Here is a 23,307-nt window from a genome sequence, read left to right as displayed (position 1 = left end):
ACAAAAAACAAGCTCATGCAGAAATGGGATGGAACAAATGTGTGTTTGAAGAAATGTAAACATTATAGAAAGTGAAATTAACAGATCTGCCCATTCCTAATTTGGATCTGATGGCTCAACTTCATAAAACTACACATCCACCTTGTAGCCATTTATTTGATGGATATATGCTGTGGCAGAAACACCATTGAAAACAGTTTCTTCCCACTGTAACATAGATCTTTTTTAAAAAATTATAAAACCCAAAATATCTCGGATGAATTAGAGTAGAAACATGATTTGAATACTGCTATATCCCCCTGACAAAAGTGCTTGTATCGATTTAGTGGCACCTGCGAATAATTCCCAAGAGTGAGCCAAAATGGTGGCTGAACTTCCTCCAGGAATGTATAATTTGTTGAGCCTAAAAAAGAAATATAATAAAACCATTTCTCACTCAAGCCTGTCTATTGCTTCTGGGCACAGCTCAGGAACACCACCATTAATGCTTAATTAAGCCATAAAAATGCATTATCTTGAAATGTATTGAGCCGCATCGGCATTAACAATCTTTTTTTCCCCCTGAATACTTTAAGAAGCTTGTCTAGAATAAGCTATAAAGAATACTGAACACACTCACACTTGAACAGAATTCAAAGTTGCAGGCACATAGGGCAGTATCCAATGCTGGCAGTCTACCATCGTCAAAAACATTGTGCTAGTGGAAACTAAGGCTGTAGCTAAACCTAAGGTTTAACCCAGGATCATCCCGGGTTCGTCCCTGCCTGAGCACTGGATGCCCTGTGTGGCACTTAGATGAACAGGTTTGACCCCTGGACAATCCTGGGATAAACCTTAGGTCTAGCTAAGGCCTAACTCTACTGCAATGGGGAGATAGAGCAATCCTGGAAACTAGCCCAAATTAGCATTTCCAGAATGGGAGAAGTCAACAGAGCTCCTTCCCATGGCAGCATTGGATGCTGTGCCAAACATACAGAATTTGTTATTTCCTGATAACCTGAACACATGGTTTTAATGACCCTGTTCAGATGATATGCTAAGCCACGGTAGTTAAGCATTTTGAGCTAAATATTATGGCTTAGCATGTCATGTGAACCATTCCTAACCATGGTGGCTATATAACCATGGTTTAAACAGGCTCACTAACCATTTGGTGCAATAGTTAGCTGCCTAACCATGGCTTAATGTGTCATCTGAACAGGCCCAATAGAAGTTACTTCCCAGAAAGTATGGTTACGATTGTAACCTTGTAAACCGCCCAGAGACCTTTGGCTATGGGGCGGTATAAATGTAATAAATAAATAAACCTGAATCTAGCTCTGTTCAGGCATTATTCTTGAACAGGGTATATCAACATGCTCATGCTGATGCCACACCCAATGAACCCATCCCCATTTTCTCATTGCTCAACTCTCCCATACCAAGCTGAGGGTGTCTGAAGAGAGCTTCTACTCACATTCGGTTGAACATGAGTAGAAGCCTGTATGGGATTTGTATGGAACACTGCTTTATGGCTCGGGTCCAGGTTATTTGAAAGACTGTATTCTCCCTTATGAGCCTGCCCATGCTTTGAGATCTTCTGGAGAAGCCCTTCTTTCAGTCCCATCATCTTCACAGGCGCGCTTGGTGGGAACATGGGAGTGGGCCTTCTCGGTGGCTGCTCCAGTGCTTTGGAACTCTCTTACCGGGGAAGCTAGACTGGCTACCTCCTTGATGGGCTTTTGGAAGCAGGCTAAAACTTGTTTGTTCCAGCAGGCCTTTGGAGAATAATCTGGTCATAATTTTGACTCATAATTATGACTCATAATTATGACTCATAATTTTGTCATGTATTTTAAACATTTATGTTTTAATTTTTTGTTTGTTTGCTTTTTGTACAGTTCTTTTCCTAGGTTTTACAATGTATGTTTTAAACTTTGTAAGGCCGCCTTGAGGCCCAGTATTGGGCAAAAGGCAGGATACTACTACTACTACTACTACTACTACTACTAATAATAATAATAATAATAATAATAATAATAATAATAATACCATGGTTCCCAACTGTGTATGGAAGGGTGAGGAATTGTACTCTTGTTCAAGCAACTGCATTCAATGAATGTGACTAGCTTCCCACTCAATACACAAAGGTGAAGAACTGAGGAAGCGGGGCTGGCATACAAAGGACTGTTAGGGTAGAGCCAATGTGCATGGCCTTGCACATCTTACACCCATTGATATACCCTGTATGGCATAATGCCTGATTAAAAATACCAATTTCTTAGGAACAACGCATTGCAATATTTTATCACAAATGCCATTTAAATATGCTTTGGGTTGCATCCAGACTTAGGGCCTTGCTAGACGAGGTCTTAGTGTGCAGTGAGGCCCGGTTTCCCTGCTGTGCATCCAGATGACGCACAGGGGAATCCGGGGTCAGGCCGCGCTGAAGCCTGCCTTAAGCCGGCATAAGCGAAGTTGCTTATGGCACAGCTTTTCCACAGCCCCGGCCCGAAGAAGGAGAGCCGGGGATGGCACAGGGTGGGGGGAAAGCCGGAGAGCCGGGGATGGCACGGGGGGGGCAAGGGAAGGAGAGCCGGGGATGGCACAGGGTGGGGGGAAAGCCAGAGAGCCGAGGATGGGATAAGGGCGAGAGAAGAATAATTTTTTAAAAAAGAAACCACTTACCTTGTCTGGAGTCTTCGGGGTGCACGTGGCCCCTTTAACACTAAAAAAAAATGGCCGATGCTGCAGGGTTTCCAGAGTCCCTGCGCGTCGTGCGTGTAGGAGGCGGGGCGGCGCACGCTAAAGTTAGCGCGCCATCGCCCCGCCTCCCTGCCGGCTTATTCGGCATAGTCTAGCAAGGCCCTTTGTCATGTTTAGGGTCAATCCATTGAATTCAATGGAATAGGCAATCCATTAACTTAAATCCAATCAATTTCAATGGATCTACCCTAAACATGACTAAGTCTGGATCTCACCCAATGTTTCCAGTGTTCTAATTCAAAATCCAACTAAACTGAAATCACATTCAGTTTAGAATTGCAGTTCTGATTAACACACTGAAGTTAATTGCATATAGTCTTTCCAACCCTTAAGAACAGGTAGAAGGAATGTACAAATACTATGGGGCTCATATATGAATAAGCAAAGAAAAAAACTTACCTCCTGGCCCAGCTAGGAAGAAAGAGAAAGGAGAACAGGTATTAGCCAGTGATCTAAAATGTGAAATTTATAATAGGTTGAACCAACCAATGGGTGAACTGGCCATCTGTTGTAAAAACACTGAGCCCCCACCCCCATTCTAAATCTTATTCCAGGCATCCCAATTCTCTCAGTTCTTCTCCTCGTCTTCTACCTCTGATTCACAGCCTCAACTCACTCTGGTTTAACTCTATAACTGGAGACAGTCCCCTTGTAGAGCTGGGCCAACGTTGGTAGGCCAAGGTCCCTTGTCTCTCCTAAAAAGGGGAAACAGTTTGATACTCTCATTTGCTTGGGACAGCCCAGGAGCTTCTTACACACACTTTAGGGCAATCCGTCCCAACAATTTTAGCAGAAGGGAAAAGATTCCACTTGCCTTATAGATAGAGAGGCCTATGTGGAGATGAGGCATCTGATTCCGGTGTTTGCTGTTGTGTTTTTGGATCAGAGACACCAATACACTGCATGAGTACAAGGACCTATTGCTGCTGTTGCCTTGCAGAACTTTCAGCAAGTATTGGGGATTCATCCAAAATGTCCCTGAGATAGAGAAATACAAAAAGTTGGTTTCTGATCAGTTTTTAACCAAAATTTACCCTGTTCACACCTCCCAGAGCTGAACACAGACCTGAATGTAATCTGCAGTCAAAATCCACACATTTCTGAGTTTGTGAAGCAAAGAAAAATGTGCACATCTGGAAAATGTTCATGAAAAATGGCATACTTTTGAAAAATGTGCACAAACACGCTTTAATCAATGGGAGACAAATTTGTACATTTAAAAAACACAGAGAAGTGATATGAACATTTGGGGAAATGTGCATGCAAATCCACATGAATTTCCATGTGAAAAGAAAAACAAAGCAAATGGAAACAAAAAAGAACCAGTTTCAAGGTGGAATTCAGAGATCCAGCTCATTTGCACATCCTGAACCTGCAGAGCAAGACAAGGCCTCTGTTCCCAGAGCATGAATCAGTAACTTCTTATAAAGTTTACTAAATGAAACCACTTGCAGTGACACAGCATCATAATGGGATAGGGCTAGCATTACAAATTCCAAACATCTATAAACTGCTTTATTGTTCCAATTGATCTGGTTTAAAATAAACAAGTGGAGGAAATACATTCTAATTTACAGCTGTGCACATTATAACACATGAATGTCTTCCTCAGCATTCTTATATGGAGTTATCATTTCACAAACCTTCTCCAACCTGACGCCTCCAGTTGTTTTGGACTACAACTTTTATCAAACCCAGCCAACATTGTCAAAAACCAGAGCAGATAGAAGTTGTAATCTAAAAAATCTGGAGGACACCAACTTGCGGAAGGCCTAGTTAGAGCCTGACGTACACCATGACGCATGTGCTGGTGTCCTGTGAGCTGCTGACAGACGGGGAGTAGAGATGTCAGCAGAATGAAACCATCACACATGGAGTGGTGCGAGCAAGAGGAAGGAGGCTGGTGGCTCTGGTTTCGGTGCGGCTATAAGTCCATTCTGGGTTTTAATCAGAACCAGCCAGAACTCTAAAGGGGTTATCCAAGATGCTGAAGCACTTTGGATAGCTCTTTTAAAGTTCTGGCTGGCTGTGACTGAAACACAGAAAGGATTTACAGCCCCACTGAAATTGGAGCCATCAGCTTCCACTGGGAAGAAGTGAGCAGCAATTACATCATGCCCTGGGTTTTTTTTAAAGATTAGGGCATAATCCAGCCAGGGATTAAAAAAAGTGGGGGAGTAACAATGATTTCAAATTGGAAAGTTTTACAATGAACTCTTTCTCCGCTGTGGCACCCCGGTTGTGGAATGAGCTCCCCAGAGAGGTCCGCCTGGCGCCTACACTGTACTCCTTTCGTCGCCAGCTGAAGACCTTTTTATTCACTCAGTATTTTAACACTTAATTTTAACTTAAATTTAAATTTTACTGTTTTAACTCTGTATTTTAACCTTATATCAATTGTGCTGCGTGGTTTTATCCTGGTTGTGCTTTTTATATTGTATTTTGTATTTGTATTTTTAACTTGTTGGTTGTTTTATGATGGTTTTAATTTTTGTGAACCGCCCAGAGAGCTTCGGCTATTGGGAGGTATAAAAATGTAATAAATAAATAAATAAATAAATAAATTCCCCTACTGGAATTAAATTAGCTTTGGAAATGCTCAATTAGATGAGCTCAGATGAGACCAAATAACAGGGGTGTAGAAATTCAGGCCTGAGGGCTGCATTTGGCCCTCTGAGGCTCACAATCCACCCTGAGAAGGCCACACCTCCTTCCCCAAGCCACATCCCCTCTCCCCCAAGTCTCAATCCAAGTTAAAATATGCTGGATTTGTGGGGGGGGGGGTGAACCAGTTTCTGAACCAGTGCCTTATAACCACTAGTGCTTTGATATTATGCTTGTGTCCTCCAAATCAGTTCTTATATTTGCTTCTAGATCTTTTCAGAAAGAGAGATGTGTAACATTGGGTTTAGTCTGTTAAAAAAAAATGCTTTCTAATATAATAATTGTTGTGGTTTGGAACCTGAGTTGCCCTTCTATGAACCGAAGAGCCTTTGAACCAACAAACCCTCCTGCTTGGGGTTCCCTGTTCTCCCTGCAGCCTTCCACACCTCCGCTGTTCTAGTGGCTCCCCGAAATCTCCAGAGCATATCTGGGGTAGGGATGGGGACAGGTGGTGGCAGGAGGATGGGAGAATTGGCAAAAATTGCCTCACTCCATCAGGAACATCCCATGAGTGGAGTTCCATTCATGGGATCTTAGGAATTATGATGATGATGGTAATGGTTATGGTGATGGTGGTGATGGTGGTGGTGGTGATACCCAGCACTTTATTTACAGTACTTTGAAGTGCTTTGCATACATTATTGCAGCAGAAGTAGATATTAAGGCAATAGTTTTATATCGATATTTAAGGCGAGGTGTTGTTTTCGAATACTGATGTCCCCAAGGGGTACCCAACTGAGACTCACCTTTGTGGCCCTTCGTTCTGCCGCCTGCTGTGCTTCCTTTGACCCATCTGCCAAACTGCATAGAGCACATCCACTTCTTCCCATCTTCCTGACTCATAAGATCAGGAGTTAATTTACAGATCATCAGATCCACAAAATGGGTTTTAAAATCTTGCAGAGATATCCTATGAAAGATGGATCAAAGGACATTGAGTCAACAGTCTAGCCTGGCCATATGCAATAATATTTGTCAAAGCCTTTCTTCAGATTATGGAAAAGAGATGAAATATAATGTGTTATTACAAAGAACCATAAAGAAAATCTCCAAGCCACCAATGGTTTCCCTCTACGGATGTATGGATTTTGTGAAATCTGTTCTGTGTTTCACAGCTTGTCTTTCGTTCCATCGTCTGCTCATTGACAGAATTGGGTTTTTCTTTAGAGATGTACAAGAATCCAATGTTACTCCTACATAAAGTAGACCCATTGAAATGAATGGGATTTAAGCTAGACTAACATTGGGTACAACCCATTGGATGCAACCCTCTGTCAGCAGAGAGGGTTTCCACCAGTAGGGCAACACACCCGCGGAAGATCAGTGGCTGTAAATCTGGATGTAGGGCAGCGGCAGCCATGCAGCCTCATCCAAAGTCTCCTTGGTCTCCTTACACTTGCAGGGATTGGGTCCCAAACCTACACCAGGCTTGTAGCTGTCTCCTTCCCATTGGTTCCAATGGGCAGGATATATTTCTAAAAAGATGAGCTACCAGAAAAGCCTCTACACTCACCTCCTCCCCACACACACACACCCTCCCACCCTGGCCACTATGAGCTGGCACAGATCTGAATACAATGTTGCTTTGGCTTGGGACCACAATACGTGATGAAACGCCTCTCCCGACATGAACCTACCCATACACTGTGCTCAACATCTAAGGTCCTCCTCCAAGTGCCTACTCCGAGGGAAGCTCGGAGGATGGCAACAAGGGAGAGGGCCTTTTCAGTGGTTGCCCCCCGACCGTGGAATGATCTCCCCGATGAGGCTCGCCTGGCACCAACATTATCTTTTCAGCGCCAGGTCAAGACCTTTCTCTTCTCCCAGGCATTTAACAGCATTTAACAACATATGCTAAGTTTGTTTGTTTTTTTAATGGACCCCAGAACTGTTGTTTAAAATGGATACTGTTTTATACTGTTGTTTTTATATATTTTTGATGGTTTTAAATTTTGTATACTTTTTAAATGTCCACTGTTTTTAACTTTTGTAAACTGCCCAGAGAGCTTTGGCTATGGGCCGGTATATAAATTTAATAAATAATAAATAAATAAATAATAGACAGTGATCCTTAATACGAGAAATAGGGTGTTAATGTTAGAGACCAAGCCGCTTTAAATTTCCCCTATCCAGGACTCAGTCCTGCCTGGAAATCATCATCATCATCATCATCATCATCATCATCATCATCATTAATGTTGTCATTCCTCTCAAACAAGTGTGTGCAACTGCTTTCAGCCCAAGGGCTGACTTCTATTTCAGAGAAGCTTTCAGGGGCTGCATTCTACTTGTGGGTGGGACCAAAGGCAAAAGGGGTGTGGCCAAAACCACCAACAAGTTTTAGCATAAACATCTTGCTGCCAATAACTAAGCCTCAGGAGCGGCATTTAAACTTTTTAGAATGGGAGGAAAACTGCACAGAAGCTAGGAAATCCTAAAATGATCAGTGATTGTGGGAAAGGGGTGTGTGGCCATCTGCGGAACAAAAGAAGCCTGGATTGGGGGGCCCAGGAGGGCTTGATATGGCACCAGGGCCTGGCGTCCTAAACCCCTGCTCCAGGAGCTCTAAAGAGCTCCAGGAGGTACGCATGGTTTCTTCCCATCCCCTCTTTATCCCCAAAAACAACCTGTGAGCTAGGTTAGGGTGAGCGAGGTCTATCATGGATTTGAATACAGCTACTTAAAGATTTTATTAGACAGTATGTAAATATGATTAATAAATAAATCTCCTTACTTCTCTCATCTCGTAGCATCTATATCAGTCTTCCCCAACCTGTTGCCCTCCAGATGTTCTGGACTTCAATGGGCATCAGTCCCAACCAGCATGGGGAAGGGAATGCTGGGACATGTCATCCAAAACATCTGGAGGCCACCAGATTGGAGAAGGCAGGTCTATACCTTTTCTCCAAGTCTAATCTGTGAGAGCGTGTTAGGATGATTCCTCTGAGGTGTCAAAGCGACTCCTTTCAATAGCCTAGCCCTGGAGTTTGACAGAGGTTCATGGGTTCAGCTTTGGTGAGCCTGATTCAGATGAAACCTTAGTCCCATCTCCTTTTCACCATTCCTATCCTGTTAGGGTGACCTCAAGCGCCCAACTTGGGTTCGGTAGTCCGGTGCCTTTACCCTTGGGGCCTTTAAGACTGCATTGTCTTGGTGGGGGGGGGGAGTGTGCAATTTACGGAGGCTTCCGAAATTGCACAGTTACCCCCACTGCATCAATGGCAGCCTCCTTTGATGCAGGAGGGGGAAGTGTGCAATTTTGGTGTGCTGCTGAGAACTCACTGGGCCAAGCCAAGTCTCAAAAGAGGTCTGCACGGCTTATCGAGTGGTGGCGACCAGTGGCAAGGTGAGCGTCTGCTGAGCTGAGTGCAAGCGAGTTCACCCACTCATATTTCTGTCCCCTCATCTCTGTTCTGACTAGCCAGCAGCATGAGGCAGAGGAGGGTATTTCTGCTTGCATGCACAGGAGCACCGGCAGCCATAAACACACACAAAAATGCACAAACTGTTGACAAAATAAATATGCAAGATGTGGTGTAGTGGCTAGCGTGTCGGACTGGATGTTGGGAGTTCTAGTCGCTGGATGTTCTAGTCCCCACTTGGCCATGGAAACCCACTAGGTGACTTTGGGCCAGTCACAGACTCTCAGCCCAACCCACCTCACAGGGTTGTTGTGAGGATAAAGTGGAGCGGAGGAGGAGGATTATGTACGCCGCCTTGGGTTCCTTGCAAGAAAAACAGTGGGTTATACATGCAATAACAAAATAAATTAATAAATAAATAAAATGTCCTGTACAATGCCTGGCACACTTCTGGCACAACATTTGTTAAATAACAGCTAGTAAACTGTAACACTGGTGGTAGGAATAGTAGAAAAGGCAACACCAACGAACTATTAGCAGAGGAATACTTGCAACTTGAGTTCAAAGACGTGAAATTAAATTGTATGTTAACACTGCCACCTAGTGGGAAAATGGTATAGTAGGGGAAACTGAATTTTTAAAATCCCCTGATTTGTATATGTGTGTGTGCTGCCATGAAGGGGAAATGTAGGATGGTCTCCTCCAACATAGCTCGGGGTTTCTCCCTTTTCCCTTGTGGTGCATGAAGCAAGGGTGCTATGGCTACCACCATCAGCCATGCTGTTATATTCTAAGAACCTGCTCACTATGGACATGCCTCTTAAAAATTAGTATTGATTGGGAGTCCATTGACTGATAGCAACCTGGAACATCTGTGATCATGGGGAATATACCTCCAATGCTCAGATGCTGAAGGCAGAGGCCAGATCTACGCTACTGCTTTAAAGCACTTTAAAAGCGCTTTATAACAGTTTTGACAACTGTATATGGAGTGTGTCCTGGGCCCCAACAGTTGTCAAAACTGTTGGAAAGCGCTTTAAAGCAGTAATGTAGATCTTGCCAGAATCATACATTCATAGAATTTTAAAGCTGAGAGTGATGGTCAGGGTCATCTAGTCCATCTAGTGGTTTAGCTTCGAAAAGCAGCAAGTAAGTGGGGGACATGATGGAAGTGTAAAAATTATGCATAAAGTGAAGGCAGTGCATAGGGAGACATATTCTTTCCCTCTCCCATAATTCTGCACCGACAGCTTCCTTAACAAATGACCACCCACCTTCTGCTTAAATATCCATTCTGAAATCTCCTTCCCCCACCCCAGGCACAAAGACCCTCCCCTTCCAGAGCACATTGGTCCCCAGAGCGCTAACACTACACACACATAAAAGAGAACTATCCTCATCCAAAAACTATGCAGCCAAAGCGAGGCCGTCACTTTCGTTATTTCATTCAGTTACCAGAACTCTCCGTCATCAGAATTTCTTCGGAGCAAAATCTTCTCCTTTGGGCTGAGCAGCTCCCATTTTTCAGAGCTACAGGGGGGCAGAAAAGAGTTTATTTTTAAAACAGTGCTCAGTCACCTTTGTTATAGGCCACTAATTCCGACTTGCTTGTCTTTTGTGGGCATTATGGCCACCACATCAGAGACTGCTTGGGAGGCTTCTAAAGTGAAACTCTCTTTGATAGAGGCATATAAAGTGGCATTCTTCGGAGTCAGACCCTTGGTCCATCCAGCCCAGTATTGTCCCCTGTGACTGGGAGTTGGCTCATCAGGGTCTCAGACTTTCCCATTACCTGGATCAGAACCCACCCAAACTTTAAGTAGGGATGTCAGAGGAGCTCTCATCAGCTGGGGCCCCTAGAATTTGGCTCACCTGCATCGAGTCAGACCAGTTTGCAGATTTTGGGGTGGTTTTTTAATAATTTGCATAACAATATGCGCAAACTGCAGCTGCAGTTTGTGCAAACTGCTATTTACACAAATAAAATAACCACAAAAGTTTCCAGGTTTGGGGAAGAAACCCACAGCAAATGCATGCTACGTTGGGGTGCGGCAGAAATCCAGCAAACCCAAAAAGGGCCGGATTTCATGGCGACAGAAATCCCTACTGTTAGGCAGAATGAGGCAGCCACCTCAAGCAGAAGATATTGCCAGGGCCGGCGCTACCATTAGGCCACTAGGCAGCTGCCTAGGGCACAGACCTCAGAGGGGCGGAGTACTGACCTTTAAGGGTCACAGTTTTAGACAAATTAGCTGTTTTAAGAAAAAACATTATACGTCCAAGTTTTGTGTTTTTTATTTTTTCTACAAAACATCTGTTCTTAAAAATCAAAGTTGGCAATTTTGGGGGGGGGGGTGTGCAAGTAGTTTGCCTTGCCTCGGGTGCAAAATAGTCTGGCACCGGCACTGGATATTGCTTGTCATAAAAGGGTAGCAACTAGTTATTTAGGGCATAATCCTGTGGAATTACACCCCATTAGAAAGAAAACTCTGAGCTTTGAACTTCCAAAAATCCAGAGTCTTGCTGGGCTGCTGCCGGCAGGGCAGGAGGAGAATGGAGGCATTTTAGCCTCCCATTACTCCTCCTCTTCAAAAAGAAAGCCCACTAACTGGTGGTGGGTGGAATGCACAACAGAAGGGAACCAGGATAATTTGGTTCCAGGCCTCTCCTCTATCCCCACCCACTGTCTCACCCTCTTTATGCTCTCCCTGAAGCTGTCTGAGGTGAGTTTTACACAGACTCAGAAATATGCACCACAGTTCTTCTTGTGACCGTGAAAGTTTAATTTGTTTTAACTGTGCATTTTTATTGTTTTATACTGTATGCTTTTATCTGTACGCCGCTCTGAGATCTTAATGATATAGGGCGGGATATAAATGTTTTAAATAAATAAATAAATAAATAAATAAATAGGAAGGGATCCAATCTCAAGAGTCCCCATCCTGAGGTTGTGGAAAACTCTACAGCCTCAGGAAGGGGTTTCCAAAATATCTGATGTTCTCTGGGACATTCTCCCAGGGTAGCTCTATGAGGAGAGACTGAAAGAACTGGGCATGGTTAGCCTTGTGAAGAGAAGGCTGAGGGGAGACATACTAGCACTCTTCAAATACTTGTAAGGTTGTCATATAGAGGAGGGCCAGGATCTCAAAGCTGTGGCTTTGATGTGTTTTGGACATGCCAAGTTAGTGTTTAACGCAGGGAACAGAAAGCAAAATACCTTCTTTTCCTACCATCACACGACCGTGGCCGGATCTACACTATTGCTTTAAAGTGCTTTATAACAGTTTTATAGCACTTTAAAGCAGTTAAAGCGCTTTATAACTGTTATAAAGTGCTTTAACGCAGTAGTGTAGATCCGTCCCGTGTTTCACTTTCACAAACTGACCTTCCATGTTGTGTGGTCTATATGTCCATCTAAGCTCATCTCCATCACTGCTTCTTGATCTATCAGCAATTTTGCTTTGAAAAGCTACACTATGTTCCAACTGATGAGGTTGTCAGGATTAATCTCTGCCTGCAGGTGGCACTGTGATTTCATCAAACCTAGCCATCACTTTTTTAAGGGATGTATGAGAAATTCATTTTAATTCATTTTTTATCAGGATTTACCCAATTCACACTTTTTGGACAAAACGCAGACTCAGACACAATCTGGAGTCAAAGTCCATATTTTTCCAAGCTTGCAATGTAGATCCCCTCCAAAACGGATCCCCCCCACCCCAAAAAAATGCATTTGACAGCATGCATACATTTGAAAAATGTGCGCAAATATGCTTTAATAAATGGGAGAAGAATGCGCACATTTTAAAGATGTGCACAATTGATGCATACCATTGGAAAAATATGCACAAAAATATGGATGGATTTTCACGTGAAAAGGAAAGAAAAAAACAAAGCTCACCATATGATATGGACTCAGGTCAGAATGAGTTTCAAACTGGAATTCAAAAAACTTAAGAGAGCTCCAGTTTTGCTGATTCGCACAATTCTATTGTTTAAACACTCACCTGTCGCTCCAGGCACCTTTCCACTCAACTTTCCCCCAGGGATTTCTCAGTCTTACTAAATTTTCAGGTCCATGCTTGCAAGTCACCTGTGCAAAACAATATCAGAGTCTTAGCAAGAATTACTGTTCCTTTGGCTAGCAAGAAAGTTTTGGCTACAATCCAAGAGAACAGTTTTGACCTACAAGATGCACAGTAACATGGTCCCTCCAAATGATCATAAAAGACAAACTCTTTTTCTATGTCCAGTATCACATTCCGCCCAAATCACATTGCTCATGAAAGCCCTCCTGACGGTTTCCCATCTATTTGTCGGGTTTGTTGCATAGGAATGCCTAAGATAGAGCCAATGTGGGGTATCCAATGTGGTTAGATTGTTGGACTGGGGAGACCCAGGTCCAAATCCTTACTCAGCTATGAAGCTGAAGGGTGACTTTTGATGGAACAGTCACTTTCAGCCTAACCTACCTCGCAGGATTGTTGTGAGAATAAAAGGAGAACCATTGAGCAGTGTGGTTTTAACTCTATCTGGTGATGTTTTTAGTTTTTGCAGTTGTATTATATTAGGCTGTGTTGGTGTATTTATTGTTTTTAAATTGTCATTGTGCTTTTTATATACATTTATGATTCTTTTAGATTTATTATTCAGTGCCTGGTGGAATCTATTTTGTTGGGCATATAAATAAATCAAACATACAAATCTAATAGCACATTTTGCATATCTTACAAGTGATGCCAGGACTTTGGGAGGGGCATTCCTCCCCCTTTCCCACCAGCCACGGCCTCAGTTTTAATGTTTATTCTATATCGTAGAACTGCATATCCATATTTTCTAATGAACAAAAATGTTGTCAACTTTAGCACTCAAAACTCAAATTCTCTTTTGGATATGAACATTTTGCATCTGAGATTTTGTAAAAAGAAAATGCATTGTGTAGGAGACTAAACATGCTTTTAAAGGAATCCTGAGGGTGGAAGCCTTGGCATCAGTCTTCCCCAACCCAGTGCCCTCCAGATGTTTTGGACTTAAAATCCCATCAGCCCCAGCCAGCATGGCCAATGACGAGGAATGCTGAGCATTGTAGTCCAAAACATCTGGGGACAGCTGCTCTACATAAGCCCCAACCATCATGGGCAGTGGAGCCTGATGGCTCCAATGTCATAAGGGTGGGCAATCTGCTCCAGGTTTCAGCCAGAACCAGTCAGAACTCTAAAGGAGCTAACCAAGGTGTAGAGCACCTTGGATATCTCCTTTAGAGTTCTGACTGGTTCTGGCTGAAACCTGGAATGGATTCACCACCCCACTGACATGGGAGCCACCAGCCTCCATTGGTCATGGGAGGAGCAACTGGACTACTCTGAGTACTTGTGAAGAGGGCTAGATGTGGAGCTTTGGCATGTGTTAGTACAGCTGCCGGGTGCAGACTGTGAGAGAGCTCTTATCTCTTCCTGAGTCAACACAAAACACAGCATTTCAGCTGCCGTGCCTTCTCCCACACATCAGCAATATTTCCCTTCTAGATATGGGCCTGACATCCCTATTTATTAGTTTTACATGTTTGGGATTTGTTTACAAGAACTCTTTGCTGTACGGTGACCACTAATGAAGTCGAGGATTTATCAGCATTTTACTAACCATGGCTGTCAAAAATTGCGTGACAGGATTGAAAGATACGTAGACTGGATACAGGACACCAGCTTGGGTGCTCTAAATATTTTGTGGTTGAAATAATTGCATGGCAGTGGGGGGGGGGGAGGGAACCTTTCCATAAACTTCATTTGAGCTAGAGATAAAAAACGATGCAGCCAAGCTTAGCATGCACACGTGGACTCTGCTGTCAGTGGAGCCTCATGAATCAATTACAGCCTTTGATTTACACAAGGGCCCAGCTATTATCCTCTATGTTTTATTCATGCCATGATTAAAGGGAGAACAGCTCTAAAAAAAAAGAAAGAAATGGTTTTCACGCTCTCATCGTCTTCAATAAAGCCAGGTAGAAATGTTTCAAGGAAAGCAGCAGCACCTGTCAAATGTACCCAGCAACAGTATGATTGTCCAATGTAAGTTAAAACTATAATACTCTAGACCAGGGGCAGGGCAACCTTTGTCAGTCCAAGGGCCAAATTCTAATCTGCAACAGGTCTCGGGGCCTGCGTTCCATCTGTGGGTGGAGTCAAAGGCAGAGTGGATAGGGCCAAACTATGATTCTTGACAGTTTTAAGCCTACTTAAACACTAATAATAATAATAATAATAATAACAACAACAACAACAACAACAACAACAACAACAACAACAACTCCATACTGAAGCTGTCTGGGTGGTTTACAAACCTTAAAACATTAAAAACAATATGCAAAATTTACAAACATAAAAAACATACAACAGACAATATACACAGACACCAACGCAGATCTAAAAACAATTGGCTATGCTGGTTGGAACTGATTTGAGCTGAAGTCCAAAACATCTGGAGGACACCAAAGTTGGGGAAAGTTGGCTTAGTGATATAGCACATGTTTTACATGTACAAGTCCTGTTTTACATGTACATGTATAGTCTTTGGCACCTTCAACTCAAAGGGCTCTCGCACAGAACGGGCTGGATGGACCATTGGTTGGACTCAGATATATAAGGCACCTTTCATTTCATACTCCAGTGCCATTTTGTTTTATATTCTGGTCGCTCTTGTTATACTGGATGTGCAGTGTCATAAAGAAATATGGCAGCCAGGACTGGCTCCTTCCTGTACCACCAAGGCAAGATGAGAAGCCGCAGGCCAGAAAGAGGTCCTCCCATGGCAGTGTACCCTTCCCAAACAGGAGTAAACCTGGGATGAGGAGAACACCTAGGATGGCTTCCTCCAACTTCACTCAGGGCTTCTCAACTTCCTCTGGTGATGCATGAAACAATTGCACTGTAGCCAAATTGTTGTATTATAAGAACTCAGTCACTACAGACAGGGCTGACGTCAAGGGCAGGAATGGTTGGGCACTTGCTGAGGGCCCACACCCACTGACAAGAGCACCCTGGACTTCATCCTCCTCTTCCCCATTGCAACCTGCTTGTTCACCTGCCTCTCATTCTGGCCCAGACAATGGTGAGGGAGGAGGAGGCGGAGGAGGGCCAGGAAATGCCACTGCCTATTTCCGCACTGGTTCTCTTACCTGTCAAGCAGACAAGTTCTAGCAACTATTAGAAAGAAGTTGAGGCACCATAGCAGCTGGTGACAATGGCAGTGAGAAGGTCTACTTAATGATAGAGGGGTGATTGAGGGTGCTTTGCTCAAGAGCCTCCCAAAACCTGGAACCTGCAGTGACTACAGACATGTTTATTGTCTTGGACTCATTCCACAGGAAAAGGCAACTGGTAACAAGAAGAAGTGGGCAGAGTCCAAAAGCCGTGGGGATAGGGGTGGGCCCAAGGGTTACAAAGAGGCACACAGAAGGAAAGGCACAAGCATTGACCCCTGCATAGGCAGCAATCAGAATTAGAGTGGGGACATCAGGGTAGAACTTTGGGGCTGATGCCTCAGCAGAAGAAGTGGGGGGGGGCATACATAACAGGGCATACACAACAGGGCTTTTTTAAGTAGGTGAAACAATACATCATGCAGACATCAACTCCCATCACCCATAGACAGTATGGACACTAGGTCAGGGATTATGGGAGTTGTAGTCTAAAACATCTGGAGGGCACCAGGTTGTCTACCCCTGCTCTAGGCTAAAAAAACAAATTATAGATCGAACTACCAAAAGAGAGTTGAGCTTACTTTTCGAATGCCAGTCACTGTGTAGGCATGGCCAGCCACTAATCCATTTTCCAGGACTCTTCTTGGCTGTAAAGAAGGGCATAAAAATGTTTAAACATGCTCTAAACCATGTTCCCCATTCCGAATAAAGCCAACACAATCTGCTTTTATGAGAGAGTAGTTGGCATTCAGCTCGCTGTAAACACCATAAACAGCTTGAGCTAAACTCCTTAGTAAACTTTCACTTTAGCCTATTGTGAAGTTTCAAGGATGAGTCATTCACCATATGAAGAAAATTGTTCTTTAAAAAAAATGAAAGATGACTGAGGTGGGGCATGACTAGAGATTTGAGAGATCATGAGAGAGAGAGAGAGAGAGAGAGAGAGAGAGAGAGAGAGAGAGAGTCCTCTCTCAAGTTATGAAAAACTCAGAATCAAATTCGTGAGCTGCATTTTTAAATCAAATAAAATTATGTATTTGTACAGCACACAATTCACCTGTAGAATCTTTGGCAAAGAGATTGGGTTACGACAGAAACTGGTTTAAATGGCTTACAAGGAATGGGGTATGGTCACCTGGAGAATACTGGAGCTCTGACTCATAGAATTTATTTATTTCATTCATATAAGTATGTATAGGCAGCCTTCTCAAGACAGCACACATTAAAATAAAATAAAACATATTATACAATAAAACCAAATTGTAATAAAACCAGAGAGCATGTAATAATTGTTTTGCAGTTCACCTTACAAGAAGGAATTCTTTCTGGAAAAGAGCCAAACCTATTTATTTATTTGTTTATTTACATTTACAGCCCACCCATCACCTTACAATTCCCCCATTTTAACATCAGGAGGCCATGGGCCAATATGGTTTAGTCAATAGTATGTTGATTTTGATCAAAGAAGACCAGGGCTCAAAGCCGTGCTCCGCAATGTAGCTTATTGGGTATCTCTCAGCATGTTCCACCTCAAGGGAGGCTAAGGTCAACTTCATATGTGCTTCCATTAATATCTTGCTGGGATCCCAGGACACAAATGTGAGAATAAACAGGAAAACGGAGACCTCTCACCCCTGCATGCGTCTGGCAACCCATCAGAGATCTGCTGTAGGTTGCTCTTGTCAAGATGTCCCAGAGATCAGGCGGAGCTTCAGCCAGCTTGATGGTCATGTTAACTCCTCCCGTGAAGTCCACCAGAGCTTCTGACACCTGCCCAATCTGTAGGTCTTCATAGGAACCATACAGCCTGTCGAGAAAGTTATTCTAAGGATTTTTGTATATTTTTTAAAAATGCATTCATTGGATTATTGCAATAGAGCTACAAAGAAATGAGAAAAGGATGTGGAATGTGTCATATACAGCCCATGTTACATGCAGAGATTCACTACAGAAGGCTTGAGAAATCACTTACTTGGCGTAAGCCTTTTCCAGAAGAGCTCCCCAGAACAGGTTCTTAAAAACAGAAGAGAGGAAAACAAGCTGACCCGCTTCATTTACCGGCAGCCGGTCATCAACGACGACGTCAACCCATTCGCCAAAGTGCCAGAACTGGAAAAGAAAAGGGACATCCCACTGTACTTCAACAGGTGATCTCACTACACTTTTCTAAGAGGCTACTCTGACTAATGGTAGGGCTGGCCCTGCCTGGCTCTACTACACGTGTGTGTGTGTGTGTGTGTGTGTGTGTGTGTGTGTGTGTGTAGATCATGTGGAAACACCACTAGTATGCAGACTGGATCCTCACTTGAGATGCACATTTTCAGAATACTAGCAGAATTATTTCTCTTTCTCAGACCAGCTGTATTAAAGTTGATGCCCACCTTGAAATGGAATATCCCAGCATACTTCTTCCTCTCAAAGCTTTGGTTTTGTGGCACTACTTGAAACAAGATGTCTTGATGAAATGTTAATGCTTCCACAGCCGCCAAGAACCAGCAGTCCTCTGTAACAAAATGGTTAAGAATAAATAAGGTGGCATAAAAAGAAAATACCCTGCCTATTGACGGTATTCCAGACTAGCTAAGGGGAAAACAATGCCAGTTCCAAAAATTATTTATTATATCATTAGCATGGAACAAAATCATTTAGAACAGATGTTTTTTGTGCTTTATTGTGTAATATCTAACTAACTTTCAACTATAATTTTGCCATGTTTTAATTACAACTAAAATTAGATTAGGGAACATAAGAAGAGCCATGCTGGATCAGACCAAGGGTCCATCTAGTCTAGCACTCTTCACACAGTGGCCAACCAGCTGTCAACCAGGGACCAACAAAGCAGGACATGGTGCAACAGCACCCTCCCACCCATGTTCCCCAGCAACTGATGCACCCAGGCCTAATAGAAAACAGTGACCTTATATGAAACAATGCACTTTGAAATTATCTATCAATATCTGATAGATATTCAGTATTCAATTGTTTGCCCTTGTCCAAACATGCACAGACTATATAGATCTTGCTTTCATCCAAACATATTCATTGTTGAAATATTTGGCCTGGTATCCCACAGGGCATGGGTGAAGCTTTGACTCCCATAATTTGTTTTCTTTTTAGCACCAGACATTAGAATGAAAAAGAGGAGTCACTAAAAATATGAGGGAGGGGGCGTATTTCAGTGTGACAGAGCACCTGCTTTGGATGAAGAAGGTCCAACTTCAATCCCCGGCATCTGCAGGTAGGGCTAGGAAAGAATCCTGCCTGAAACCCCGAAGAGCCGCTGCCAATCAGAGTCAAGAATACTGGGCTAGATGAACCAATGATCTGACTCTGTACAGGGCAGCTTCCTAGGTTCCTATAAAGGCTTCTGAAAGGAGTGGTGATAGCTACTAGCTTAGAAATCCCCCCAAAAATGATTAGTCATGAAGGAGAGCTCTATCAACAGGGACTAGCCACAGAGCTAGTAAACAGAACTTTCACATTCAAAGGCAATCATGGACTGTGCCACTGACAATTGCCCGCATGCCATGCACGTATGGAACAAGCCAAGAACTCATGATGGGGTGGAGTGGGGGAGACACCTTCACCACATTCCTGCATCACCACATACACACCATGCAAGACAACACCATAGCGCCTCCACTCCATCACCCCAGTATCAGTCAGCAATAAACCCGGTACCCAGCACTCCCACAGGAAGGAGGTCTCAGGTCCAATCCCTGACATCCCAATTAGTAGTTCTGGGAAAAAGCTCTACGAACTGGCATTGAATAAAATACAGCTTAATGTTTGTTTGCTCAACATGAGAATTGGAGCTGGGATCACAAGGTGCATGGCAATCCTATGTGCATGTGCTTAGAAGCAAGTCCTAATGGCCTGGTTCAGACAACATGCTTAACATGTGGTTAAGCAGCATGGTTTAGTGTGTTGTCTGAACCAGGTCATTGTGTTCAATGGAGTGTAATCCCTAGCAGCAGTGTAGTGGTAAATTTTGAACTGCAGATACTCTTGATGACCGGGCAGGAAAATGCAGAAAATGGTGTTGATCCGTGTGTGTGTGTGTGTGTGTGTGTGTGTGTGTGTGTGTGTGTGTACATGTGTGTTTCTTACTAGGAAACTCTATTTTCCCCCAGCTACTGTGAAGATTCCATATAAGGTCAGAAGGAACAGGGAAGTCTGAAGGGGGAGGCAGATGATGTCATAGTTCCTGCTCATAAAAAATTCCCAGCACTTTCACCCTACAAGCTCTGGCTGTGATACACCACTGCTCCTGAGTAAGTGTGTTCAGCAAACTAGCAGATACCCTATTCAGCTTTCACATCACATTTTAAATAGCCATATACCACACACACATACACCAAATTCCTTACCTATTAGTCCTTGGCACAAAGCAAGCCTTTTTTTGTTTGTCGAATAAAAAACTGGAGTCTTGTGCAGCTCCTGGAAAGATTTAAAAAAAACAAAACCAATATTGTTTTACTTGTTGAGAACCACCCAGAGAGCTTGGGCTATTGGGCAGTACAGAAATGTAATAAATAAATAAAATAAAAATAAAACAGCAGTCTTAGTTTTTTAAAAAATGTCAAGCTAGAGGGTTTCATACCTTATGCTGCAATGTATGAACCGAGCCTGTGAATCTACTCTCTGAATCAGCCTTCTCTAACCCATTGCCTTCCAGATGTGTTGGACTGTAACTCAAGCCAGCATGGCCCTTTTAAAATGGTAAATGCAATATTGCTTTAACCTAACAGTAAAGCTCTCGATACAACTTCAACATTTTGGCTCTCACGGATGGGATTCTTTTATGATACCCCCTGATAGAAAGGCAGTTAGCACAGAGAGAGAAAGCAAATAGACTGAAGGTTTACCAGTTCCACATGCACACAGGAGTATCTTGGAATAAAGAAGAGATCCTAAAGCTAACTGTGTTTGTACTCCCAGTTTCCATGCACTAATTTTGGTTAAGAAAAAGAATTGATGATGTGGATAAATATCATTCATCTTTGAATCAATCTTGACTTCATTCACATGGTTTCCATCCAATACAGGGATGTCAGAAGAATCCATTTTGGGGGTGGAGGTCAGTGGGTTTTTGCCAGCTTGGCAAAAATACACCCCTGCAAATACACCCAGTTTACTCCCTGCATGTGCTGAGTCAGGCCAGCTTATAATTTTCTGCTTTTTTTATTACGTACGCAAATCTGAATTTGCGCAAATCAGGATATGAACAAATTGGAATTTGTGCAAATTTATACCTGGGACCATTTACGGAAATCATTTTGTGCAAAATCATGGCCATAAATAGCACAAATTGCAGGTGTTGAGTGGTTGAGTGTGGATTGTTGTTGAACTATGGGTTTTTTGTTGAATAATAATAATAATAATATATTTATTTATTTATTTGTTACCCACCTCTCCCTCTGGTTCGAGGCAGGGTACCACACTAATGCAAACACCAAAAATTGCAGATTAGCATGTTGTCTGAGCCCAGGATATTTCCCATAAGGTGGCTTGTTAACCATGCACTGTGACTTATTTGGTTTGTTGTTAGGTTGCTCAAGGTGGTTAACAAGGTTAGCAAGTCATCCTGCAGAAAATGTCCTGGTTCAACAAACAACCCATGGTTCAACAACAATCCACACTCAACCACGGAGCGTGGATTAGCATGTTGTGTGAACACCCCCAGTGTCTTCTCAGCCTGACAGAGGCTCTTCAAAGTCTTAGGCTGAGGCCTTCCCCAGGCCTTCAACACAATTGTTATTTTAAGAGCAGATGCCAATGACCTTCTGCTTACACTGACTCCATAGTCAGTGTAAGCAATGTAACCAGTGTAGCCCATGCCCACCAAACCCTTTGAGCCCTACAGATGTGTCAGACTACAATTCACATCAACCCCACCAGCATGCACGAGTGGCAGTGCTATTTGGGGATGATGGGAGTATCATCTGACACATCTGGAGGGCACCTGGTTACAGAAGGCTGCCTCTGAGACCTTTGCTAGACCTACCTGTCATTCCGGGATGGATGAGGGGAGAACCCGCGATACAACTATTGCGGGATCTCGCCCTTGTTTACACGTGAGGTGCGACGAGCTCTGGAGGAGAGCCGTCGTGCCCACCATTTTTCTTTAAATTTTTAAAGGGGAAGCAACGCAGGAGCACTTCAGCAACTGAAGGGTGAATTTTTTTAAAAAAAAATACTTTCCCCGCTCCCCCTACCCTGCCCTCAATGGGCGCAGCACTCCTGGGGAGCGCTGCACCCCGTGCGTGGCTCCCGGCTACGCACGAGTAATTGTGCGAAGCCGTGGAGAAGCCGCTTCAACGGGCCACATGCTCACGGTCTTGGGCTCAGCCCAAGACTGCGGGAAAAACTGGGTCCAAAGTGATCTCTGCCTGAGCCTGGAATCCCCTGTGCGTCATCTGGATGCACAGGGGCGATCCTGGGTATCAGGCCGTGATAACCCCTCGTCTAGCTACGGCCGGAGATTGTGGAGAAAGAGGTCTTTGAGGAGTGCAGGTCTTATCCCATCACTTACATGTGGCCTCTTCCACTGTATCTTTTGGGGTAGCTTCTGGACCAATGGCCCTCTCCCAATGGACTTAACATCTGCTGGGAAGAGCTCATCCTCAAACAGGCACCCTTTCTTCAAGCATTCCTCCAACAAAGTGTGATAATTCTGCTGTCCGAGTCTGCTGGGCTTCCAAATGGTTCCCGAATGGTCCCACAAGGGCCGTGACTGTTGCTTCCTCTTCTTCTTCTGCCAGCGCAGGCAGGGAAGTTGCATGAAAGGCATGACTGTGGCACACGGGGAAGATGTTCAGAATTTGCAGGGATCTGGATATTTCCTTCTAACTTCCTTCTGAAGAAATCAGCCTTCTTTAATACAATGGAGACCTGTTAAAAATATTGTAATAGTCATTGGGGGCGGGGGGGGGGGGGCTCCAAAGTTTCTTTGTTCTTCCAAATGGTGTAACAGAGTGTGTGACATAACATTCATGACCAAGGCTGCAATCCTATACCCAGTTTCCTGGAAATAAAACTCACTTAATTCAATGGGGCTTCCTTCTGAGCACACCTGCATTGGATTGCTCTGTAAAATGACTTTCTTGCTGTGCAATCCTATACACATCTTCTCAGATATAAGCCCTGCTGAGATCTCTTAACCGCCCTTTAAGTATGTATAAGAATGCCAACCTTTAAAAGAAATTTAAAAAGAGAAAACAAAGAAATAACCAAACACATGCAGTTCATTATAATGTATTACAAATGTATATATAAAAAAGAAAAAATAAACAAAATGTTTAATGTAAAGAACATAAGAAGAGCCATGCTGGATCTGAC

The 23,307-nt window shown here is 43.4% G+C and overlaps 1 protein-coding gene across 1 annotated transcript in view; it reads right to left on the bottom strand.

Annotated features, from left to right (window-relative positions):
• Nucleotides 1–22,759, bottom strand: part of LOC134398147 (calpain-14-like) — a 46,882-nt gene extending 24,123 nt beyond the window's left edge. The window contains exons 1-11 of the mRNA XM_063125392.1: nucleotides 22,502–22,759; nucleotides 20,337–20,406; nucleotides 18,348–18,469; nucleotides 17,939–18,075; nucleotides 17,592–17,773; nucleotides 16,548–16,603; nucleotides 12,779–12,864; nucleotides 10,227–10,301; nucleotides 6,156–6,319; nucleotides 3,556–3,723; nucleotides 2,668–2,672 (exon numbers count right to left, since the gene is read on the bottom strand). Coding sequence (XP_062981462.1) covers nucleotides 2,668–2,672; nucleotides 3,556–3,723; nucleotides 6,156–6,319; nucleotides 10,227–10,301; nucleotides 12,779–12,864; nucleotides 16,548–16,603; nucleotides 17,592–17,773; nucleotides 17,939–18,075; nucleotides 18,348–18,469; nucleotides 20,337–20,406; nucleotides 22,502–22,759 — 1,323 coding nt within the window. The remainder of the gene's footprint in view (nucleotides 1–2,667; nucleotides 2,673–3,555; nucleotides 3,724–6,155; nucleotides 6,320–10,226; nucleotides 10,302–12,778; nucleotides 12,865–16,547; nucleotides 16,604–17,591; nucleotides 17,774–17,938; nucleotides 18,076–18,347; nucleotides 18,470–20,336; nucleotides 20,407–22,501) is intronic.
• Between the last annotated feature and the right edge of the window lie 548 nt (nucleotides 22,760–23,307).

Source organism: Elgaria multicarinata, chromosome 4, assembly GCF_023053635.1.
Source record: "Elgaria multicarinata webbii isolate HBS135686 ecotype San Diego chromosome 4, rElgMul1.1.pri, whole genome shotgun sequence".
NCBI lineage: Eukaryota > Metazoa > Chordata > Lepidosauria > Squamata > Anguidae > Elgaria > Elgaria multicarinata.
The sequence above is the reverse complement of the archived record's forward strand: the minus strand, read 5'-3'. Positions and strand labels throughout refer to the sequence as shown.